Source organism: Anopheles darlingi, chromosome 3, assembly GCF_943734745.1.
Source record: "Anopheles darlingi chromosome 3, idAnoDarlMG_H_01, whole genome shotgun sequence".
NCBI lineage: Eukaryota > Metazoa > Arthropoda > Insecta > Diptera > Culicidae > Anopheles > Anopheles darlingi.
The window spans coordinates 922501-943561 of NC_064875.1; the positions used below are offsets into that span (position 1 = coordinate 922501).

At 44.4% G+C, this 21061-nt stretch overlaps 7 protein-coding genes across 10 annotated transcripts in view; 4 read left to right on the plus strand and 3 right to left on the minus strand.

Annotated features, from left to right (window-relative positions):
• The window catches only part of LOC125953560 (neuropeptide Y receptor type 2-like), a 36789-nt gene extending 32581 nt beyond the window's left edge, over positions 1-4208 (minus strand). Inside the window, exons 1-2 of one of the 3 annotated variants that reach the window (XM_049683202.1) lie at positions 4177-4208; positions 3658-4065 (exon numbers count right to left, since the gene is read on the minus strand). The gene's annotated coding sequence lies outside the window, so the exon portion shown is untranslated. Of the gene's footprint in view, positions 1-3657; positions 4112-4176 lie in introns of those variants that run through there. The other 2 variants (XR_007468966.1, XM_049683203.1) reach the window with 2 other exon arrangements.
• A 3565-nt stretch (positions 4209-7773) lies between these two features.
• LOC125953567 (caspase-1-like) lies at positions 7774-8888 on the plus strand. The gene is made up of 2 exons (XM_049683213.1): positions 7774-7823; positions 7885-8888. The coding sequence occupies exons 1-2, from the start codon at positions 7783-7785 to the stop codon at positions 8687-8689; spliced, it is 846 nt and encodes a 281-aa protein (XP_049539170.1). The 5' UTR covers positions 7774-7782; the 3' UTR covers positions 8690-8888.
• A 477-nt stretch (positions 8889-9365) lies between these two features.
• On the plus strand, positions 9366-11221 carry LOC125958020 (uncharacterized). The gene is made up of 3 exons (XM_049691112.1): positions 9366-9471; positions 9532-10374; positions 10441-11221. Exons 1-3 carry the CDS (start codon positions 9404-9406, stop codon positions 11219-11221), a joined length of 1692 nt encoding a protein of 563 aa, XP_049547069.1. The 5' UTR covers positions 9366-9403.
• A 526-nt stretch (positions 11222-11747) lies between these two features.
• On the minus strand, positions 11748-13639 carry LOC125953563 (nitrilase and fragile histidine triad fusion protein NitFhit). Of its 2 annotated transcripts, XM_049683208.1 has the most exons (5): positions 13390-13639; positions 12920-13294; positions 12341-12851; positions 11912-12264; positions 11748-11779 (listed from the first exon to the last, which is right to left on the minus strand). In XM_049683208.1, exons 1-4 carry the CDS (start codon positions 13585-13587, stop codon positions 11915-11917), a joined length of 1434 nt encoding a protein of 477 aa, XP_049539165.1. In that variant the 5' UTR covers positions 13588-13639; the 3' UTR covers positions 11748-11779; positions 11912-11914. The 2 variants fall into 2 exon arrangements, with proteins under 2 accessions (XP_049539165.1, XP_049539164.1); XM_049683207.1 differs by lacking the exon at positions 11748-11779 and having other exon boundaries at positions 11843-12264.
• A 99-nt stretch (positions 13640-13738) lies between these two features.
• On the minus strand, positions 13739-14495 carry LOC125953574 (small nuclear ribonucleoprotein Sm D3). The gene has a single exon (XM_049683220.1). It carries the CDS (start codon positions 14365-14367, stop codon positions 13927-13929), a length of 441 nt encoding a protein of 146 aa, XP_049539177.1. The 5' UTR covers positions 14368-14495; the 3' UTR covers positions 13739-13926.
• Positions 14496-16367: 1872 nt separating this feature from the next.
• Positions 16368-19653, plus strand: LOC125953557 (lipase maturation factor 1-like). Its single transcript, XM_049683197.1, has 4 exons — positions 16368-16484; positions 16577-17428; positions 17505-18598; positions 18672-19653. Exons 2-4 carry the CDS (start codon positions 17275-17277, stop codon positions 19473-19475), a joined length of 2052 nt encoding a protein of 683 aa, XP_049539154.1. The 5' UTR covers positions 16368-16484; positions 16577-17274; the 3' UTR covers positions 19476-19653.
• A 232-nt stretch (positions 19654-19885) lies between these two features.
• On the plus strand, positions 19886-20817 carry LOC125953573 (uncharacterized). Its single transcript, XM_049683219.1, has 2 exons — positions 19886-20573; positions 20638-20817. Exons 1-2 carry the CDS (start codon positions 20259-20261, stop codon positions 20806-20808), a joined length of 486 nt encoding a protein of 161 aa, XP_049539176.1. The 5' UTR covers positions 19886-20258; the 3' UTR covers positions 20809-20817.
• The last annotated feature ends 244 nt before the right edge of the window (positions 20818-21061 follow it).

Below are 21061 nucleotides of genomic sequence, written 5' to 3' on the forward strand. Positions count from 1 at the left end.
TTCAGTTACGCAAACGAGTGAAATTCTACCGACAGTCGATCCTGGTTCCCTTCATTAGCTTCTTGCCTGGGAGACGGTTGCTCGAAATCCCTATTCAATTGCCGCAACACCGAAGGAAATCGGCATCTGCAATGGGCATAGCCCGGCGGTTAGCTCCAGTCTAGGCGAATCATAGCAACCTCAGCATGATAATGGTTCATGCTTCAGGAGCTATTCAACCCGACGCGCTAGTGCTCGGACGCAAAACTAAACCCAAAGAGACGACAATGGCCGATATTGATCATTTAATATTGACTTTGTGATACTATCGAGCACCATAACCGTCTGCTCCCAACCCAAAGCCTGGCGCACGTCACAGACTACGCTTGTGAGGAGAATTTATGGAGCATAATGCAATGTGTTGTGTTTACTGGTTTCACAGACAATATTACTCAACCACGCTGCCAATGACAGACGTTCATAAAATCCCATTTCCTACTTTCAGGGCACACCTACGTTGCTAAACCAAATCGATTGCCATTGGGCGATATTGGCTTTAGATAGAAGCTCAGCACTGTGGTCGGCACAGACTCGCTGCATCTGCCAGATAGAACCATTGTTGGGTGTTTATTAGGAATGTTTATTAAAAACGGCTTGCTCTGCACCCTGCTGTCATGTAAGTGACAGTGGAATATTGCCGTGTAGAGCAGTAAAATAGTATTTGTTGAAATAAAACTGCTATACATTGAATCTTGTATTGAATATTGCAGTAGATCAGTTTTCAAACTATTGCCATTGTTCAATCACTTTCCGTATTTTCAAACATGTTGCCTTCATACCTCAACTGGCTCAATGGTAGCGTAGAAAGTTCCAATCGTGCAGTGCAACTCCAATGGAACTACACCTCCAAGGAAGCTGTGGGCAACTATCGGAACCGTGCGACTACTGATCCACCGAGGATGCAATAATGTATAATTTATCTTCACAGTGTGATTGCCACACACTCGGAATCTATTGTTTGCCACAATTGAGTCCGTGTGTTACGGAAGTTTCGTTCGAGCGTGGTTCACAAGCTGCAGTACTCCTGCACACACATGCACCCGCAACATGGCAACATTTTTCAATGGGCCACAGACCCCCAACAACAACCCTTAACGCAATAAAATTCAACGGTACACTACACGTCACGGCAATCCACGCACCTACCCTACCCTATTCCGAGTGTAAGTGTATCGTTATCAAGATGCAGCACGAAATTGAACGGATCTTTTTCTATCAATTATCCGTGGGCGACATGTTGCGTTGCAATAGTGACACATGCACTCAATTAGGGAAAATTAAATTGATTGCAACACTCTATCAAATCAACTTAACTTTACTCCCGTGTACGGAGCCACATAGACCATATTGAGAAAGAGGAGCCACGTACTCAAAGAGCACGGGCGTACGATCTGCACTTGTTTGCCGTATCGTCCAGTTTTTCCACACCACCCTACGTTGTGCTACGTGTTTTGTAGCAGGCAGTATTTTCCATTCTTTGCCGATATCTTGCGGGCTGTAACTAACGGCGATCTATTTTTCAAATTTTCAATCTCGAAATTTCATCCTGCACCACGATGCCTGATTTTTTCCAAAAGATCTGGGCGAAGTGCTGGAAAAAGGACCGACAAGCAAAAATAAACCAAATTAGCTAAAGTGCATTCTTTTAGAGGGATGTATATAGTGCATTTATAACATAGCATAGATGCATAGCCTTACTAAATCAGAACATGGAATAATCAAATTTCGTTCAATGGAAAAGGATTTAAGCTAACCGTTAATGCAATTTCAAAGTGGCAAAATAATTCAATTATCGACCACGAAAACCACACAATGGCCACACTGTGAATCATCCAGCTCATCAGCACCGACCACATCGTCGACCTGATGTGATGTGGTCGATGTACAGTAATTTCGCTGACCTTCGCTCTGCTCGATAAACAACCGCTGCTGGCAAACTATCACCAGCCACTAATGTGACGAAATGCCGGACCTCGGACATGGTTCAATGAGATGAGTCAGGGTAAAAATTACTGAGCAAACGTACTTTGAAATCCATTATCCTTGGCCTGCTAAGCCGGCTAGATGAGCGGATGTCGGATCGTCCAATAACGCTATATTTGTAACAACTTTATCAATGCGTCCCGTGGCCTATAAGTACCCGTGAAGATTGGCTCTGGTGCCGGCATCGCTTAGTCAATTCCTTCGTACAAAAAATGGCGACACTTTGGGCGACATGTCATCATTATCACTCACGCGATGGTTCGAGAGACGAAAGCATAACCCCTTTCCTGATCCTCTCTGGTTTTATCTTATTACTTTGTCCCAATGCTGTTACCTAATGAAAGACACACACACTAGAGAGCAGCCGAAGCTGTGCCACTGCCGCATGCATTATTGGCCTCGAGCGAAAAAATCAATTTCGATTAAGCTCACGTCGTCAGCACACACGCCACTCTGCTCGGCGGGTGGTCATGACTTCCTGGTACGTCTTATCACAGCATGAAAGAACTGAAGGCATGGTCACCGCACACCAATCAGCGTATCATCAGCGGGTCGGAGTTTTGCGCCCAATGATGATGGTTTGTTAGTTATTTGCTTGTATCAATTCCTGTGACAGGATCTTATTCTGTTTACGCCAGGTGCACAAAGCATTTCCAAGTTTTCCGGATCGCAATCAAATAGGCAACAGTAGTACATTACGCGGCTGTTTTGAATGAATTTCATTGCTTACTTTTACCTCTGGATTTGCATCGTGTCAGCCGGATATGGAAAGCAGCATTTAAAATTGTTCATTTCATAGTAAAATAGAACCACTGTAGAATGATTTTTTTTTTCACAAAACCCATGAATACATGAATTCTGTAAACTTTCTACAGACCATCGTTGTAAAGCCTGACTACAAATATTTTGCATTTATTTACGTAAAAATGACCTTTTAAAAGCAATTTTTTTTTTCATGGACGGTGGTAATGGTGAACTGAATGAACGAATTGACTTTATACTTCATCACCACGCTTCGCTCGCCAAGGTACACTTTTTGAAGTGCTTTAACAACTACACCGAGAGTCGCTGGGGTGAATGAGTGGCTTTTAAAAACACATCATCACACCGTCCGCACGGGGTCGTCGGTTCTTCCCTTCTCCCCTTCTTGTGGACATAACAAACAACACCAAAAAGCTACTGGCACGGTAGCTCTTCCGTTTTTAAACGAACGCAAATTCAATGCAACAATTTGCCCTAACCTCGACCTACCGCTCGTCGTCCTCGCAACGGATGGAAAACTGAAGGCAAGCACATAACGAACCAAGAACAACCACCATTCATATATGCTGTTGACATGAGTGCGATGGGCTGCAACGCAAGTACGCAGTCTCTGGGTCACAGTTGCACTTTCAACAGTTTGCCACAGCTTCCGAAAACAGATGGTTTACAGAGGAAAAAGCAGAATAAGGCAGAACGAGAAAGAAAAACAGAGAGAATGAAAGCGATACACACACCAGGAGAGGCGGGATGGAAGGAATTCCTTTTGAACGGCTTTCCGGGGGAAAACTCCTCGGGGTTATCACGACCCAGACCAGAGGGTTAGACAATTGAAACAAAACTCAAAGCTCACCGAACGTAATGGATCTTACTCACCATTTCTATTTGCGGCCGGTTAACGAACTGAAACGAGCGCAAGATGGAAGCAGGAACATATATTTTAATCTAAAGAATTATAAATTGTTTCATGGCATTGGGAGGCAATGGCTCAACTCAAACACTCCATAATCACACGATGTGCTTTAACATTTCATGCAGCAATCGAAATGAAACGACCGGGATTCACAGTTGCTTCGTCTGTCCACCGTGTGTTAGTGACTCATTCATACAAAGCATACATTACGATTTGCTACTATCTATAGCAATCATGCTATTCAATGTTGGTTTCACTTCTGCTCAATCTATCTTACATATTATAACAGTTCAATCGTCGCTTTCAACACTTTTAACAATCACAAATGACTTCGAAACGCTACTCGACGACAAACCGCAACGTGTAAAACACTGAAAGGATAACAAGAGTTACACAGTTGCACCGATGCGAGTGCAGACATGAGTGACGATTGCACTACTCGCGGTCCACTGATAAGCTGGCGACGTACGAGAAACACATACGACAACGAGCACTCGACGACCGGCTCCGTTCACGTCGGAATCGCGATTAACTTCTGTGCGACACGCACTGATAGCAGCTGCACTGCATTACACAGCGTTGTACTAAGACTCGGCGTAACATCGAATCGGTATGTACTAAACGCGAGGTTGAACGATGAGCGTGAGCACGACGCAGCGCAAATGAAGTTGGGGGCCCGCTTCGTATCGGAAACATTGTCTCTCTCACTCTTTCTCTCTCCCTCCGTCAGTGAATCTTTATCTATTTCTACATCTTGCTCGCTCTGATGGTCTTTTGCTCTTCCAACCTCTCTTTTGCTGTAACAGATGCGTACAAGCTGTTGATACCAAACTACAAACATTCAACAAGTGTTTTGTCGGAAGAAAGGATCGGGATGGAAGGAAGACACAAAACAACAGGGTAAAAATAGGTCTGCGAGATATGGTTTTTCAGTGAAACACATAAATCCTTCTCACATACACCCACATACAAGCCCTCATTTGTTTAACGGAGGATGGAAACTGGCGTAGGAAATGGAGAAAAACCAAAAACTCAAAAAACAGCCAAACCATCCGCAGACAAGCACGTGTTTCGCGAGGAAGACACGGCCTTTAAATTCATGCCAGCGTGTTTTGCCCCTATCACTAACTCTCGTTTTTATACGGGAAAGGCCACGGTCACTTGGCGAGGGTGAGGATGAACTGCGCAACCTCTCCAGGGACGCAGAGTTCGCCCGCGCCGATGTGCCGCTCCATCATGCTTGGCCGCAGCCGCACAATTACTTCGCCAACTCAGCGCCAACGTGTCGGTCATCAAGTCAATCCCATCCCTCAGGCCCTCCTCTGGTTTTTGCCATTGTGCGTCTATGAGAGAGTGCTACAGTTTTGCACCGGTGAAATGCGTGAGCGATCTGTTTGATTTTCAAAAAATTCCAGCTTCGGATAGCATCCTTAGCATAGCCGTGATGGCATTCCGCACGCATCAATATACTGACATACTCCAAAGCCAGTAGCATCTCGAAGTTTTGAACGATCTTCAATACACGTCAATATTTTAAACATTCAATACATGAAAATCAATACATGATGGAGGCGCATGGGAGCCTCCATCATAATGGTTAGCCTACCATGCGCCTCCATAATGCGATCAATGAAATGCTTTCAAATTACTGCTCGCTTGAAATTGAATAAATGAGAAATTTTAACTGAGGAAACCCACATTTTTAACTAAACAAGAATCTTTGGCCAATAACAGCCGCCATAAAAATCCGCAAAGGATGCGAAACTAGATACCAACGGAGGCGGGCTACAACATATGTTCGGACAACGCTTAAAACATCAGGCAAACCATAGCAAATGCTTCGCTAGAACCAGCAGATCTGAACAAACCCGAGCACATTCGAAAGTATTCCATAGCATTTCGAGTAAAATGCAGTGAAACATTCCATTCCATATCAAATATCCTGGTCCCTGTCCCACGCAAAATTTTTCATCTGGACTGAGATTCCTGTATAGTATAAAGTATAGCATTACTAACAACGAATCGTAAATGCCCTTAAACTCAATGCTCACATGTTTTATATTTTTCTCATTCATTATTATGCATTCTTACATTGAAATAATATAATCAAACAGTCAATCAATCGGGCGATTCGATAATTCGAATATAAGATCATCGCTATGTATGCATCATCGAAAAAACTTATTAATAACATTCAAATTAACAACGGCCGCGTAAACTAACGATAACGACGCAAAAGGAATAGAAACGTGGAGAGAAAATTATGATTATATCCTCAATTACCTGCACCACAGAGAAAGGCGTAATGCAAACAGGATACGCCAACCTAACGCAAGTCGCTTATTGCGCTGAAGGATGCCAATGTTCGTTTGAAATAGATTCAATTATCAAACAACCTTTCCCCCATGGCGGGCGACACTATACCAAGTTGCAGCGCAGCTATTAAGCTAGCAATCGTTTGAAAATTGAATCATTAGTACTTGCCACTTAGGGCTGGTGACCACAGTGGATCGAAAATTGAGTCATAACAAAACCCGCCATTACATGAGGATTCTGCAGCATACTGTAATGCACCAAACCCTCACCATCGAGATCGTTTGTTGCGAATGGACAAACAACGGCGTCCGTATTGATACGGACATCCAACAGGTCCCAAGTTTCAAGCACATTTAGATGACGGGGTATTGCTTTCTAACACAGCATGTGGCATTGCGTACATCTTACAGAGTAAAAAACGAACTAAAGGCTTATCTTAACGATCGCTTTATTGTGTGTAGTCTGCTGTAGTGTCTATTCTAAAATCGATAGCTCCGTTTATTCGCCTTGGCCTGGTCCCAGCAATGTCAACTACCTACGAACCCAGCGTGCTCGGGAAACCAATGTTATTTTGCGACTCGGAAGGGGATTCCTTATCGCTGGATGGAGGATTTCCGACAGTAGATTTATGATTATTAAACTTACAAAGCTAGATCAAACACCGAGCCTACCAGACCGTCGGTAGACCAGTAAGGAACGACGATGCAGCTATGCCACCGTTGGTCGGAGTACGGAACTCCGAGAAAAAGGTTCGCAATTAACTTGTTTATGAAATCCACTGCACACAGAACGGTCGACCGGGCTTGCAAAGCCTATTAAATTTGTGGAAAACAACCACCACAAAGTCACCACACTACTGTCCACCGCTGGCTGCCTGGCTGGAAGCCATAAATATATCTTACGCTCCCGATATGACGTTTTAATTATGGGCGCCATAACCTAATCATCTCCTGCCTTTGTTGCTCCCTAATGAATGACGAATTTCTAAACGCAGGCTGCAAGTACTATTTTGGCCCTTATACCCTGATACTTGTAGGCTAGAAACTTATCTTCTGGGCACATATAATCTCGGAGTACTATCTGACATTGCTGTCATCTTTAACTATCTTAGGTACAAGCTCTACTTATCGTTTTACCGTATCTTGAAAATATGATACCTAGTCTATCTGGCAGGTATTTTCTTCGCGAAATCTTCATCTTCGATATCATTTACTCAGATATAGTCCCATATCTAATGAACCATTCTTCAGCGAGATGTACTTCCACCAATATACTATCTTTATTTATGTTCCCTTTATCGATAATCTCTTTATCTCTGCTTAGGAATAATAGGTTGCTTCGTCCTACTACCAGAGGCAGAATTTTTCGATGAAGGAGACGGGTAGGGCATTCTAATTGTGCTGATTGTGCAAATTGTGGTAAAAATTCACAAACATGTAGAATGTGAAGTTACGTCTCGTTTCGATACCGATGTTTGGGTAGTAGGTTTAGGTTTGGTTTGTATCAACAGAATGTAAATAACAACGTATTGACATAGCATATCTTTAACCGTAGACTCGAAATACCAATCGCATCACGACTAATGCGAATTATCTTATCATATCTGCCGTTATCATCTTGTTCCTGGAATCAATCGTAAAATAAAAGGCATAAAACTAATCTCGTCTTGTTTGACCGATAAAGCATGGTTTGTTACGCTAAGTCGTTTACGGCTGCGAGCTGCACTCATTTGTCGTGTGGACGTTCATCAGAAAGTAGCATTATTCTCCGTGATGGCAAACAAACGCAAATATGGAGAGACAGTGCTTGTACAGTGAGTATTTGCTTCGTTCAGTCGATAAGGTAGACAGTTTAGTGGATTATATTGTTTACAGATCTGGATCCACGCAAATGGAATGTGATGCTGCTGGACAGCATGCAGAAGACGATCCAGATGAAGAGTACAACATGAATCACGAGAAACGAGGTAGGGCCATCATTATTAGTCATGAGAAATTCACCGCCTTGGATCCACGCAAAGGCACCAACAAGGACCGAGACGATGTATGTAAGGTTCTGGAGAAACTAGGATTCGAAGTGCGACATTTGAACGATCCCGAGAAATCTACAATCAATGAGAAATTGGAACAGATTGCCAAGGAAGACCACACAAACAGTGATTGCCTTGTGGTTATAGTGATGACCCACGGTGCTCCAGGTGTACTGTATGCTGCAGACGGAGCCTACAACGTTGACGAACTATGGAATAAGTTCACCGGAGACTCTTGTAAAACGCTTCATGGAAAGCCGAAACTCTTTTTTATTCAAGCGTGTCGCGGCGTAAAATTAGACAGTGGTGTACAATATGTTGAGGATACGGTTGATGCCATCGAAATGCAGCCAACTTCTTACTTCACTGTTCCCACTGAACCAGACTTCCTGGTTATGTTTTCGACATACGATGGACACTATTCTTTTCGTAATCCAAGCAACGGTTCATGGTTTATACAATCGCTTTGTACCGTGCTCGAATCTTATGGTCATAAAAAGGAACTGTTGCGAATACTAACTGCCGTATCAGAGAATGTAGCGTACAATTACATATCGAATGTGCCCGACAAAGACAAGTTCGATAAAAAGAAGCAGATACCAACCATCATTTCTACGCTTACTAAGGCAGTCTACTTTCGATCGAAATAAAAGGAGTGCGTCATAACTATGCCAAACACAACTATATTAATTGATCGAAATAGTAGATTCAACGAAAAAGTATCGGAAAAATATAAACCACAACGATTGAAAATTCAACTGCTTTTATATTTACGTACAAACAGCCCAATTTGCATAACACTGTTTTTCCAAAATATTTCTTTTATAACGTCAATATTAATAAAGGCATTACCAGTAAAAAAATAACAATTTCTTCATTGATAAATCTCCTAATTACCTGAACGTTGGTAGACTGTTGTAGTTGCTTTTTTATAGAACTGCCGAAGTGAGCATGAAAGCCTGATATACAGTACGTCAAATCGCAATATCTGTTTTCACGTGTTGTCTATACGCCCACTCATTCTTCCTGAGAACCCAAGATCAATAGATTAATATTATCATCTATTCGACGAAACATACATTTATTTGACCTGTAGCGATTAGCACTGCAGGTGAAAATTCTTAGAATTTGATAACAGAAGATAAGATGTTATGCCAAGTTTAGCTCAACATATACGACGTCCAACTTATAGCGTGAGTTAAGATTACGAAGAATCGCCTTATCATATCGATTCGAAATTCGTTGTCGTGCGTGAACAAGGTGGCCAAATATAAATTAACCCACCTGGTTCGATCGATAATGCAACTCCAGAGTTTGTCCACTGGCTACTAGCTGCTGTCCGTGAAGTAGATGCTGATCAAGAAATGTCATCATTGCGCAACATGGAAAACGTACACCAGAACGACGAAACGGACGCCATTGTGTTAAGACAGTGAGTGTTTATTACAATCATCCCATAAAGCAACAGGTTTACTAACTAATTTGGTTGCAGTTCCGAATCTACACAAGCGAATAGTGAACCTATTGCACAACGGTGTGGTATAGTTGCTGCTAATCCAGACGACGAGTATTCTATGAACCACAAGAAACGAGGTATTGCTATCATTATAAATCAAGAAAATTTTAATTGCACACTGAAGCTGCCTACACGAAAAGGCACCAACAAGGACCGAGACGATGTCCGTAAGGTTCTAGAGAAGCTGCAATTCCAAGTACGAGTTTTGAATGATCCTTCTAAATCCACACTCTTCAAAGAATTGGAAAAAAATGCCAAGGAAGACCACACAAACAGTGATTGCCTTGTGGTTATAGTGATGACCCACGGTGGTCCAGGTGTACTGTATGCTAAAGACGAAGCCTACAACATTGACGAACTATGGAATAAGTTCACCGGAGACTCTTGTAAAACGCTTCATGGAAAGCCGAAACTGTTTTTCATACAAGCGTGTCGCGGCGAAAAATTAGACACAATGGAATGTGACACGGTTGATGCTCGAGATACATCGAAGACAAAACGTGCTACATACACCATTCCCACAATGGCCAACCTGCTGGTAATGTACTCGATCTACGATGGTTCATGGTTTATACAATCGCTTTGCGCCGCGCTTAATAACCATGGCCACCGTAAAGAATTGCTACGAATACTAACAGTGGTATCGCGGAACGTTGTGAATAACTATCTAAAATTCGAACCGGATAGCGAAAAAATGAATGCCTTGAAGCAGATGCCTTGTATTGTTTCAATGCTTACAAAGGCAGTCTATTTCCGCCAGAAATCTATATCGGATAAACCCCTTGATGGTGAAAACGTCAGTAGCGTGGATTCTGATGAGTAAGTAAAAAGCTATAAATCAGATATTTCGTCCAATAATTTGGTACACTGATTTTTACTTCTCAGCTTGTACAACAATCGTGAACTAAGTAACACTAATCCAACGCCTCATAACCTTTTTCTTAAGCCCCTAAAAAAAACGTTGTTTAAGAATCCACCTTCCTACACAACGGAAGGCATGCAACAAAAGGCGTACATCTTCCATCATCACTCATTTGAAGTAGATTCTTTCAGCAATGGTCGCAAAAGTGGAATTGAAGATCCAGATAACCTAAAAGCTACCTTCGAAAATTTGGGATTCAGCGTGCATGATCCGATCAAAGATCTAAAGCTGTGCGAGCTGCGAGCAAAGATGGACAGTATAGCTTCAGAAAATCATGAGGACACAGGATGTGTTTTGTTTGTGATAATGACATGCGGAGAGAAGAATTTGCTTTTCGCTAAAGACCGTGCATATCCAATAACAGAGTTATTGGATAGATTTTCAAACACCAAGTGTCCAACGCTATCTGGCAAACCTAAGGTGTTTCTCATACAGGCGTGTACGAAGGGCATAACCAATCCTGCAATCGATCCTCCCATAGACGTGCTAGTAATGTACTCTTCCTACATTGAGAACACCAATCCAAGCGACTCGGAAGCACAGCTCCTACAAACTGTGTTCATTGAAACGCTTCTCGAGGTGCTTAAGGCCTACGATAAAAAGGAGGATATCAACAGCATTCTCGACAGCGTCAGGCGCCTTGTAGTCAATCAGCTGATCGAACAGGATCCTGCGAATAGGGAAACTCGAGAGTATCCAAGCACGATTCTTATGTCGATGCTCACCAAAAGCCTAAAACTTTGACAAATAACTTTATTTGACTTCAATAAAGCCTTTTGGGCAACTATATTACTATACATATATTGTTATAATGGTTCTCTCCGAAATCGTCGTCATCGTGGCACTCATGTAACATGATTCAATCTATTAACTAACATCATACTCGCTTTTGCAACCAAATCAAAAGCGTATGACTGTTAGTGATAACTAACAAATACCGACTTATATCAAGAAATACTACTGCTGATGTTTGATGTGCAAAATATAAAATTAAAGTGGATGCATGTGAGAGCATGCCTCTACCTGCAAAGGTACAGTTTTTACCGCCTACGATGCAGTTATCAAGGTCAGTCTCTTCACGTCTTTTGTAGCCCCATACAATTCGATACCGGGCCTAATCGTTGTAGTCACTTTTCTGCAGAATTGACTCGATCCAATGGGTGCGCAATCTATTCAGGGAACTCTCGTTGCTTACTGATGACGCACATTCGATTAGATAAGCCAGATTAATGGTTGGATTATTGGAACCACTATTCCTGGAACAAACTCAAGATAATGGAATGGTTGCCGCCCATAATAGATCTGTGCTAACGATATGAACAAATTAGAAGAAAAGCAAACCACAGGATGCTTTAGAGCAATCAATATTCTTGTCTTAGAAAGCGAATAACAACGCATTGTTTATTCGTTACTTATAAAATTACATCCACTGACCTCTCACAAACCCAACCGAGATAGCTCCATTCGATAACGCGTCGCTTCGGTCATCATTTCCGCTAGTGGTCGTCTTGGACGATCTGGTTCTTTATCGTGCCGATTCAGCTCGCCGTAGATCTGGTCGTTCTCAGGGAAATCCCCCACGTGCCGTGGCATCACATGGCAGTGCACATGGAACACCGTCTGCCCAGCATCTGGGCCATCTTGCACGGTAATGGTAGATGATGTGGCATCGTATAACCGTTCGGCAGCTCTTTGAACCTTACAAACCACCTGAAAGAAGTCGCTGATTTCTGGTGGAGTAAGGTCGGGCAAACGTGCAGCAGACCGTTTTGTCGTAACCAACACATCTGCGAAAAGACAGAACCATCGTATTTATGGTCGTGTTGTTTGAGAGCAAATACATGGAAAAATGAGGAAACTTACGTCCCGGCACCACACACCGTATGTTGGTGAAGGCAAAACAGTGTTCCGATTCGTAAAATATCGTTTCTGGTTCGATCACGAAACTACCGAATCTGTACTCCTCCTTTTTCGATGAATCGTTCGTGTGCCTAAGTTCCTTCAGTGGGGTGAGATTATACACATCGTTTCGACGGTGATCGAAACAAGGCATATTTGCTCGTGTGTTATCAAGCTTATCGTAGTCTAGCTCCGCATACACAACGTCCAGGTCCAGGGTTGGGTCTGCCTCCGCAAGAATCGTCCCCCACGGGTTCACCACCATTGCATGGCCATAGCTTTCGCGTTTTTTGTTATGGAATCCAATCTGCGCCGCAGCAACGACGAAACATTGGTTCTCGATTGCCCGAGCTCGCAGCAGTACTTCCCAATGTGCTCGACCGGTGGAAACGGCAAATGCAGAAGGGTAGGTAAGGATCTCTGCTCCCTGCTTTCGCAGAATGGTGCTCACTTCGGGAAACCTAACATCATAGCACTGTTGCAAACGGAGAGAGCATCAGTCACACGCACGAAACCCGGACGATCGTAGCCTAGACAACCTACAATCTGCAGCCCAATTCGCCCTATGGGAGATTCAATCGGTGCCACCACGGTCGCACCTGATTGAACGGTATCCGATTCGCGAAATTTGAATTCCGGTGTGACAACGTTGAACATGTGCAGTTTGCGATAGGTTGCCACCAGCTCACCGGCGTTATCGATGACAATGTGGGTATTAAAAATCCGTTGCACCTCCTTTTCCGGCCCAGTTGCATCGGTTATGCTTTCGTGGATTCCACCCAACGATAGCCAAACGTTGTGCTCACGGGCCAGCTGTTTGTACTGTTGAACCAAGGGTCCCGTTAATGGTTCAGACAGCCGCATCGTTTCTTCTCGATGCGTCCCAACAAAGTCGCAACACTCTGGAAAGAAAATAAACTAAACGAACAAGTCAGGATGAGTCTGTCGGGTACAGAAATTCGGGAGATCCGGGAGATCCGGGAGACCCGGGTAATCGATGGACGACATAGTACCTGAGCATCATTTGCTTTGCTGCGCTCTGTAATTGTTCGCACTTGGTCCAAATTATGTTCCTTTACGTTGGTGGATTTCATCTGGGCGACTGCAATTTTGGTCGTCCTACGAGATTGGGCCATCACGTTCCGGCACCCCCTTTGCCACAAAGCAAGCACGTTGTGTCGAGCGATACCGCTTCGCAAGGACGAAAACATGGATTTTCACTTAAAATATGCGCCTTGTAATAAAATTTCGCACTCGTTTTTCCACAAGTCGATTTTCTGATTAGCAATCACTTGCTGGGCGGTTTAGAGAGCGGGTTCAGTTCTTGGATGCGACGAGGTACAACACTTTATACGTATAATTTATTAGAATTCATGTTTATTTCCGGGAACATATTCGAATCAGAAAGAAATTACAGGTCAGCTACATCCTGAGATGTAATGGCTACAGATTCAGGTGCTTCATACGTTCCTCTTCCTCCCGCCTGCCCCGGCTAGCCTTATAGTCTATCTCTTGGACCTTAACCTATGCGCCTCCCGGTAAATGGGGTTCTACAGTCCACCACGTCCACGGCCGGAAGATTGTTGTCCTTGGCCGCCTTGCCAGTTGCCTTTGTTGCCGCTACGGCCGCCACCTCCGCCACCGCCTCCGCCCGCTCCACGACCTCTTCCGCGTGCCGCCTGCGCTCGAAGTATCGCCGATTTGCCGCGGCCGGCAGTGCCCGTTTTGGCGCCCTGCTTCTTGAACATGGGCGCATTCTTCAGCATGTCCGGCAAGATGAGGAAACGGATCTTGGAGCCACGGATGTACACATTTTCCAGCTTTCCCGGCCGGCCATCGCGGTAGGTCACGCTGACCTGGGTCATCTGGCAATTCATGTTGTCCTCGGCCTCTATCAGCTTTCCGCGGTACACCTCGCCCGTGATGGTTTCGCACGTTACTATGTGCCCTTCAGCCTCGTGCAATACCTTGATTGGAACTCCGATCGACATGGTTCGATGCGATTCTGGTCGTTTTTAGTAATCTGTAAATGCTTGAAACTGTAGAAAACTGCACGCACTTTTTCCGCAAGCGGCAAAAAAAAGCAAAAATGGCTTCAAAACAAATTCTGACACTGCTCCCGCTCTCGATGAAAAAGACTATAGCGTGTGAACCCTCGTCCAGACGCTGAACGTTTTTGTGAACTCGACTTTTTGGTACCTAACTCGATTTTTTGGTTCCTAACTCGACTTTTTGGTACCTAACTCGATTTTTTGGTTCCTAACTCGACTTTTCAAAAACTGACTTCAGTGCCCTCCGGTCAACCCGGTCGCCCCGAGAACTGGACAATTCCCCGTGAACAAAAAAATTGACGCCTGAGGCGTCAAGTAACGCCTGACGGGAATAGGCACCATAAATAAGCTACAACTATTAACAATACTATTAACACAATTAACAGCCAAATTTTCGGTCTGGCCCAAGGTACTTTAAAAAGACAGGTAGCTTCTTAACCGCTTTGACAGGTCACCATTTTGAATTTGTTTGACATTCATAGCAGGGCGCTTTTTATCAACAAAACCACGTGAGTTTCAAGAAGAAGAAGAAGAAGATGTGGGCAAGTTTGGTGGTTTTATCAAGGAAAGTACTTGATTTCACTCTTTTTCGAATGTTTAAATGATTCATCTTTCTATTTAAGATCATTCGAGCGACCGAGTTGTGTTTTACAGCGAGTGAGCACGGTCCAGGAACGCTAGCTAGCTCTTGTTCTAGGGCGGGTGGCAAGACCTACGGACCGATACCATATTGAAACACTAGGAAGAATTTTGAGAATATTTGCATAAACTTCAACTTTCGTGCCACTTTTCGTGAATTTGAACTGTCGTAATACCACAGAAAAGCGAAAACAGCTCCGAAAAGAGCGTTCCCGAAGTAAACATCCCACCATCCCGTGAATGTCAAACTCTGAAGTTTTTTCTAAAATACGATCGGGGATTTGTTCTGCATAAAGCTACCTGTCTTTTTAAAGTACCTAGGTCTGGCCTCGCTAATTTATTAGCCGTGGCCACACGGGGCGAAAACTCTAGCGCAAACGAAAAAATTAATGCCAAAACGTTAACGCTTGCCGTTTACATGCTGTCAAACGATTATTGGTCCGTGGAGCGTAAAACCTAGCGTAAAAGCTTTTTGCAAACGGTAGGGCTCACAATATGTTCTTTTTGTGGTTTACATCGACAGTGAGTGATCATTGCTAGTGTATTCAATCCTTTTCTTCAAAAAAACGATTTTAATTTCCTCAACCCGGCCATGTAAACATATCGAAGCGCAAAAGTTTTGGCATTAATTTTTTCGTTTGCGCTAGAGTTTTCGCCCCGTGTGGCCACGGCTATTGGCCTAAAATCCGATAGCACGGTAGAAAATAGAGATTATTGCCCATATAGCACTCAAGAATCATCATAGTGTGGACCAAGGTACTTTAAAAAGACAGGTAGCTTTATCCAGAACAAATCCTCGATCGTATTTTAGAAAAAACTTCAGAGTTTGACATTCACGGGATGGTGGGATGTTTACTTCGGGAACGCTCTTTTCGGAGCTGTTTTCGCTTTTCTGTGGTATTACGACAGTTCAAATTCACGAAAAGTGGCACGAAAGTTGAAGTTTATGCAAATATTCTCAAAATTCTTCCTAGTGTTTCAATATGGTATCGGTCCGTAGGTCTTGCCACCCGGCCTAGAACAAGAGCTAGCTAGCGTTCCTGGACCGTGCTCACTCGCTGTAAAACATAACTCGGTTGCTCGATTGATCTTAAATAGAGAGATGAATCATTTAAACATCCGAAAAATAGTGGAATCAGGTATTTTCCTTGATAAAACCACCAAACTTGCCCATATCTTCTTCTTCTTCTTCTTGAAACTCACGTGGTTTTGTTGATAAAAGCGCCCTGCTATGAATGTCAAACAAATTCAAAATGGTGACCTGTCAAAGCGGTTAAGAAGCTACCTGTCTTTTTAAAGTACCTTGGTGTGGACGAGTCGCAGTCTCTCCACCTCTTTTCCAAAAACGCCGCCGTCGAGGAAGGACGTTTTTCACACACCTCGTTGTTCGCGAAGCCAAAACTGAAAACTTGGAAAAGGTAAGCGGAAATTGTCCCTGTATTTTATTGGTTTTGTTAACTCCGGTGATATTAACGACGCTTTGTGCTATTCGTGTTCGCGCCCGTTTCAGGAAAAGGACATCCAACGACGCCAGAATGATTACCTGGGATGGCGACGACGACGGCGTCCCTTGCGAATTACGCGTAGCCGCGCCAGAATACATCAACTATCAGAAATTCGAGTGGTTGAGCTTGCAACCTTCGGCCAAGGATAGTTTAGATGTACGCTACGAAAATAAACGATAGATTCCTACACGCGATTGAAGTGTGAGATAACTTGAGCCTACTTTGCCTACTTTAAGAAGGAAAGAAATGGTGAGCTTGCGTGGCTTGGATTGGATGTCGTTCACTTCGACTTTACAAACGACTGAAACCATCGGTGGTACCCCACTGCGTCCGTTGTGCGATTAGATAATTCTCCCCTCGTATTGTTCTGTCCATCGACCGTATCTGTTTTGGCACGGACGAGTTCCGATTTCAGTTCTTGTTCATTGACTTCGTCGGTATCGATTTCCTATCGGATTACATTTACTCCCGGCGGGGTCTTATGAAATCGAGTGGCAAGCGCGGTTGTCTTTCATTTTTGGTCCAACTGCAGCTTGATTTAGAAGTGACTGGATCGATTTTCAGTGTAGTGTTTTCCAGTGTTTTTGTTGATTTTTCCGCCGGTTGAGAGCGCGAAAATCCCGATTCGTAGCAGCCTGATCTGATGGGCTGTTGAGCAAGCTAAAGGATAAAATAAATGAATAAGTGATCGTGCACCCGGAACATGGAAAAACCGAAAAGTGATCATAAAAATGAGCCGAAACCCCCGAGCCGAGGATTGCAGTGCGAGGATGTTCCGCGGGTACGAAACGTGCTGTTGCGGGCCATTTGTGCCGTTTACCTGTTGGCGTTTGTAAGTTTTTACTGCCAGGCCGAAGGTACGTAGTATGAATGTACGGAAAATGGGGCATTTTCAGGGTACAAAACAACTATTTTACCTCCGTTCTTTTGTAGGTTTGTATGGCGAGACGGGCATCTTGCCGGCCCACCGGATTCTGCGAAATGGAACGCTGAAGGAGCGCTTAAACTTACTGCAACTTGGACCCTTCATCGGGTTGGGTGGCGCGGGTCATGCAGCAATCGATTTGCTGTGTCTAATCGGGGCCGCGGTAGCGTTCTTAGGATTGATCTCACGATCCTACTGCCGTTTACTCAGCTTCATCGTCATGTGGACGCTCTATTTCTCGCTGGTGCAGGTTTCGCAATCTTTCCGCCAGCAGGCCGACCATCTTCTGCTCGAAGCTGGTTTCCTTTGCATCCTGCTGGCCCCTACACGGTTGACCGATGGTCGCAACCCGATGGAGGACATTGCGCTGCTGCTGCTGAAGTGGCTTGTGTTCCGGTTTATGTTCGCGTCGGGATCAGTCAAGCTGGCAAGCGGATGTCCATTGTGGTGGTCATTGGATGGCCTCCGGCGACATTACGAAACGATGCCATTGCCCACGTCCTACAGTTGGTACACTTACCAGCTACCAGAAGCCTTCCATCGGCTCAGTACGATCTACGTATATCTCAGCGAACTTGTCGTCCCGTGGCTGTTCTTTGCACCGAATCGTGTCGTCCGCCGGTTTGCCCTCGTCTGGCACGTGTTTCTACATGCCAACATCATCGGCTGTGGTAATTACGGCTTTCTATCTCCGCTGGTGTTAACGCTGATGGTGACCTTACTGGACGATGACGACAAGTTGTTGCTGAAACTTCTTCGAGACAATCCGGGGACAACGAATAGCGGGAATAGCGGCGTAGAACGACGAACCCGTGGAGGCGTCGTTCGCAATCAAGCGGAACCCAACAACGACTCTGACCGGATTGGTAACCGCATCGTTAAAGTGATTGGCGTACTGATGGTGGTTGGTTCGTGGATTATCTTCGGCATCGGATTCTCGAGTTCAGAAGATGGTTACCTTACTTTCAAGACTAATTTCTCGAAAGATCAGTATCTGAGTGTAATGCCAGTGATGCTGCTCGCCGCACCGTTACTGGTTTTCGGCTTGTTAGTACGAAAGTTCCTTAAGCTGCTCTCCTTCCAAGACACCGTGGGTAGTTTGGTGAGTGGAATTGGGTTGGGCGAGGCTTACCGCCATCAAACATTGACCAGAACCCTCCTTTTTCTTCACACAGGCCGAAGGGGCGCGTCAATTTACGAAAAATCTCGGCCTGCTCATCTCTACGATCGTTGCGTTCACGGTGTTCTTCATGTCGATCGTGCCCCATTCGAGGCTGCTGCCAAGTACGGCCATATCTTCCCCGGTGATGACCCGAGCGTACGGCGGACTGCACAGTCTGTACGTCGTTAACCAGTATGGGCGCCATCTAACCAAGATGCGACCGGTGCGGCGTGAAATTATTCTGGAGTACGCAGACGACTTGAATGGAACCTGGCAGGAGTACGGATTCGACTACAAACCCTGGACGGTAGAGCGGACTTCATCATTGCCGTATGCAGGACTTTACTTTCCCCGATTCGATTTCAAATTCTACGATGCGGCCGCTTCGAAACTGGATGCTCAAAAGTGGTTCTATCCCATGGTACTCCGACTACTGCAGCATCAGCTACCCGTATTGGACCTTTTTGATGGCCATCATGTGCCTTTCAAAGCTCCTCGATTCATCCGTGCTTCACTATACCAGTTCTCGTACACTACATCGCCGACTAAGGACACGGTTGATGGTGCCTTTTGGGAGCGGAACCGTCTGGGCGATTACTTTAGCGTCTTTTCACTGGACGCTGCTCACCTGCAGGAGAAGCTGAAGCAAATCGGTTACTGGACGACTGGAGAAACCGAAACAGCCCAATCCTGGAATTGGTTGCTGCGTTGGCTGTTGGATGCTGTTCGACGATTCGTTAGTACTATCGAGGGAAGCTATCTGGTGACGGGGCTGCTCATGGCAGCGTTGTCTCTAAACTACTCGCTGCTGAAATAGTAGTCTAGTCCCCCACCCTACGCACATTTTTTGATGTCAATTATGGTCAATTCTTAAGCAAAAGCTGCAAAAGCGACGCCCGCCCAGTTCTCTACGGCGATAGTTCACGTTCGACACAATGAAATGACGAATAAAACCACTTTTTGCGATTAAAGCAAACTCTGGATAAATGGATCTGGAATGGAAAACCGATGATTTGAATCCTCTCTTTGATCAAGGTACTTTAAAAAGATAGGTAGTTTCTTAACCGCTTTGACAGGTCACCATTTTGAATTTGTTTGACATTAATAGCAGGGCGCTTTTTATCAACAACACCACGTGAGTTTCAAGAAGAAGAAAAAGAAGATATGGGCAAGTTTGGTGATTTTATCAAGGAAAGTACCTGATTTCACTCTTTTTCGAATGTTTAAATGATTCATCTCTCTATTTAAGATCATTCGAGCGACCGAGTTGTGTTTTACAGCGAGTGAGCACGGTCCAGGAACGCTAGCTAGCTCTTGTTCTAGGCCGGGTGGCAAGACCTACGGACCGATAGCATATTGAAACTATTGAAAGAATTTTGGGAATATTTGCATAAACTTCAACTTTCGTGCCACTTTTCGTGAATTTTAACTGTCGTAATACCACGGAAAAGCGAAAACAGCTCCGAAAAGAGCGTTCCCGAAGTAAACATCCCACCATCCCATGAATGTCAAACTCTGAAGTTTTTTCTAAAATACGATCGGGGATTTGTTCTGCATAAAGCTACCTGTCTTTTTAAAGTACCTTGCTCAAAACACAAAAATGGTTCGCGGATCGTCGAAAAAATCGAAACGGAAATTGGTGTTGCAAGTGCCGCAAAAGACGTTGCAGCGAGCATTGCGTCTTCTGGAACAGCCGCTTGAGATCCCCGGAGATAGAAGTGAACATGGTTGCCCCTTCACGATGGTAAGATATCTGGACTCCAGCACGACCACGCGCCGTTCTTTACACTCGCGCCGGAACTGGTTGGAGCATTTTAGTGCAAGCGTGACCCGGCACGATTGGAACACATTTATGCGGTCTCTGAAGCTGGTAACACAAAATAACTCCTTCTGCGGAGTCCCGGCAGTCTTGCGAGTAAGTACAGAGTCGATTCCCTTGATAGTCTCCCGTGATAATCTCGTATCTTGTTGCTTTTCAGAATACCATTTTCGGCATGCTCGCTCATCCGCTCTACCGAGAACCGGCTGTGATAAAGTCGATCCTCACTGCGATAACTCCTTGCAGCAGCAATGATGATGTAGCATTATGTATCGAAACTATCGCCCAAACCATCAATGGGCACACAGAGTGTTTGAATGAGAATAAATAAATTGTGGAACATGAAAATCAACGCCTTTTAGCCGAATTTGTTCGGTATTTTTAGGTGTTAAACGGTTTGACCTGTGAAAAAGAGAAGCACCACCAAAAGTGAAGGGTGGGGGAATTGAAATTCGCCTCAGATTTCGTTTTTATCGTTTTCGCCTCGTTTTTCATCGTTTTACAGCCGAATTTATCGTTTTCGCCTCGTGGTAGATTTCGTTTTAGCCTTTTCGCCTCGTGGTAGATTTCGTTTTTATAGTTTT

Excerpts from the sequence above, each read along its gene's own strand:
- LOC125953567 (XM_049683213.1), top strand. The coding sequence starts at position 7,783 with ATGGCAAACAAACGCAAATATGGAGAGACAGTGCTTGTACA. Across the intron at positions 7,824-7,884 it reads GGAGAGACAGTGCTTGTACA|ATCTGGATCCACGCAAATGG; the intron begins GTGAGTATTTGC and ends TATTGTTTACAG.
- LOC125958020 (XM_049691112.1), top strand. The coding sequence starts at position 9,404 with ATGTCATCATTGCGCAACATGGAAAACGTACACCAGAACGACGAAACG. Across the intron at positions 9,472-9,531 it reads GACGCCATTGTGTTAAGACA|TTCCGAATCTACACAAGCGA; the intron begins GTGAGTGTTTAT and ends ATTTGGTTGCAG. Across the intron at positions 10,375-10,440 it reads AGTAGCGTGGATTCTGATGA|CTTGTACAACAATCGTGAAC; the intron begins GTAAGTAAAAAG and ends TTTACTTCTCAG.
- LOC125953563 (XM_049683208.1), bottom strand. The coding sequence starts at position 13,587 with ATGTTTTCGTCCTTGCGAAGCGGTATCGCTCGACACAACGTGCTTGCT. Across the intron at positions 13,295-13,389 it reads GCAAAGCAAATGATGCTCAG|TTTATTTTCTTTCCAGAGTG; the intron begins GTACTATGTCGT and ends TTGTTCGTTTAG. Across the intron at positions 12,265-12,340 it reads ACGGTGTGTGGTGCCGGGAC|ATGTGTTGGTTACGACAAAA; the intron begins GTAAGTTTCCTC and ends GTCTTTTCGCAG.
- LOC125953574 (XM_049683220.1), bottom strand. The coding sequence starts at position 14,367 with ATGTCGATCGGAGTTCCAATCAAGGTATTGCACGAGGCTGAAGGGCAC.
- LOC125953557 (XM_049683197.1), top strand. The coding sequence starts at position 17,275 with ATGGAAAAACCGAAAAGTGATCATAAAAATGAGCCGAAACCCCCGAGC. Across the intron at positions 17,429-17,504 it reads TTTTTACTGCCAGGCCGAAG|GTTTGTATGGCGAGACGGGC; the intron begins GTACGTAGTATG and ends GTTCTTTTGTAG. Across the intron at positions 18,599-18,671 it reads AAGACACCGTGGGTAGTTTG|GCCGAAGGGGCGCGTCAATT; the intron begins GTGAGTGGAATT and ends TTCTTCACACAG.
- LOC125953573 (XM_049683219.1), top strand. The coding sequence starts at position 20,259 with ATGGTTCGCGGATCGTCGAAAAAATCGAAACGGAAATTGGTGTTGCAA. Across the intron at positions 20,574-20,637 it reads GAGTCCCGGCAGTCTTGCGA|AATACCATTTTCGGCATGCT; the intron begins GTAAGTACAGAG and ends GTTGCTTTTCAG.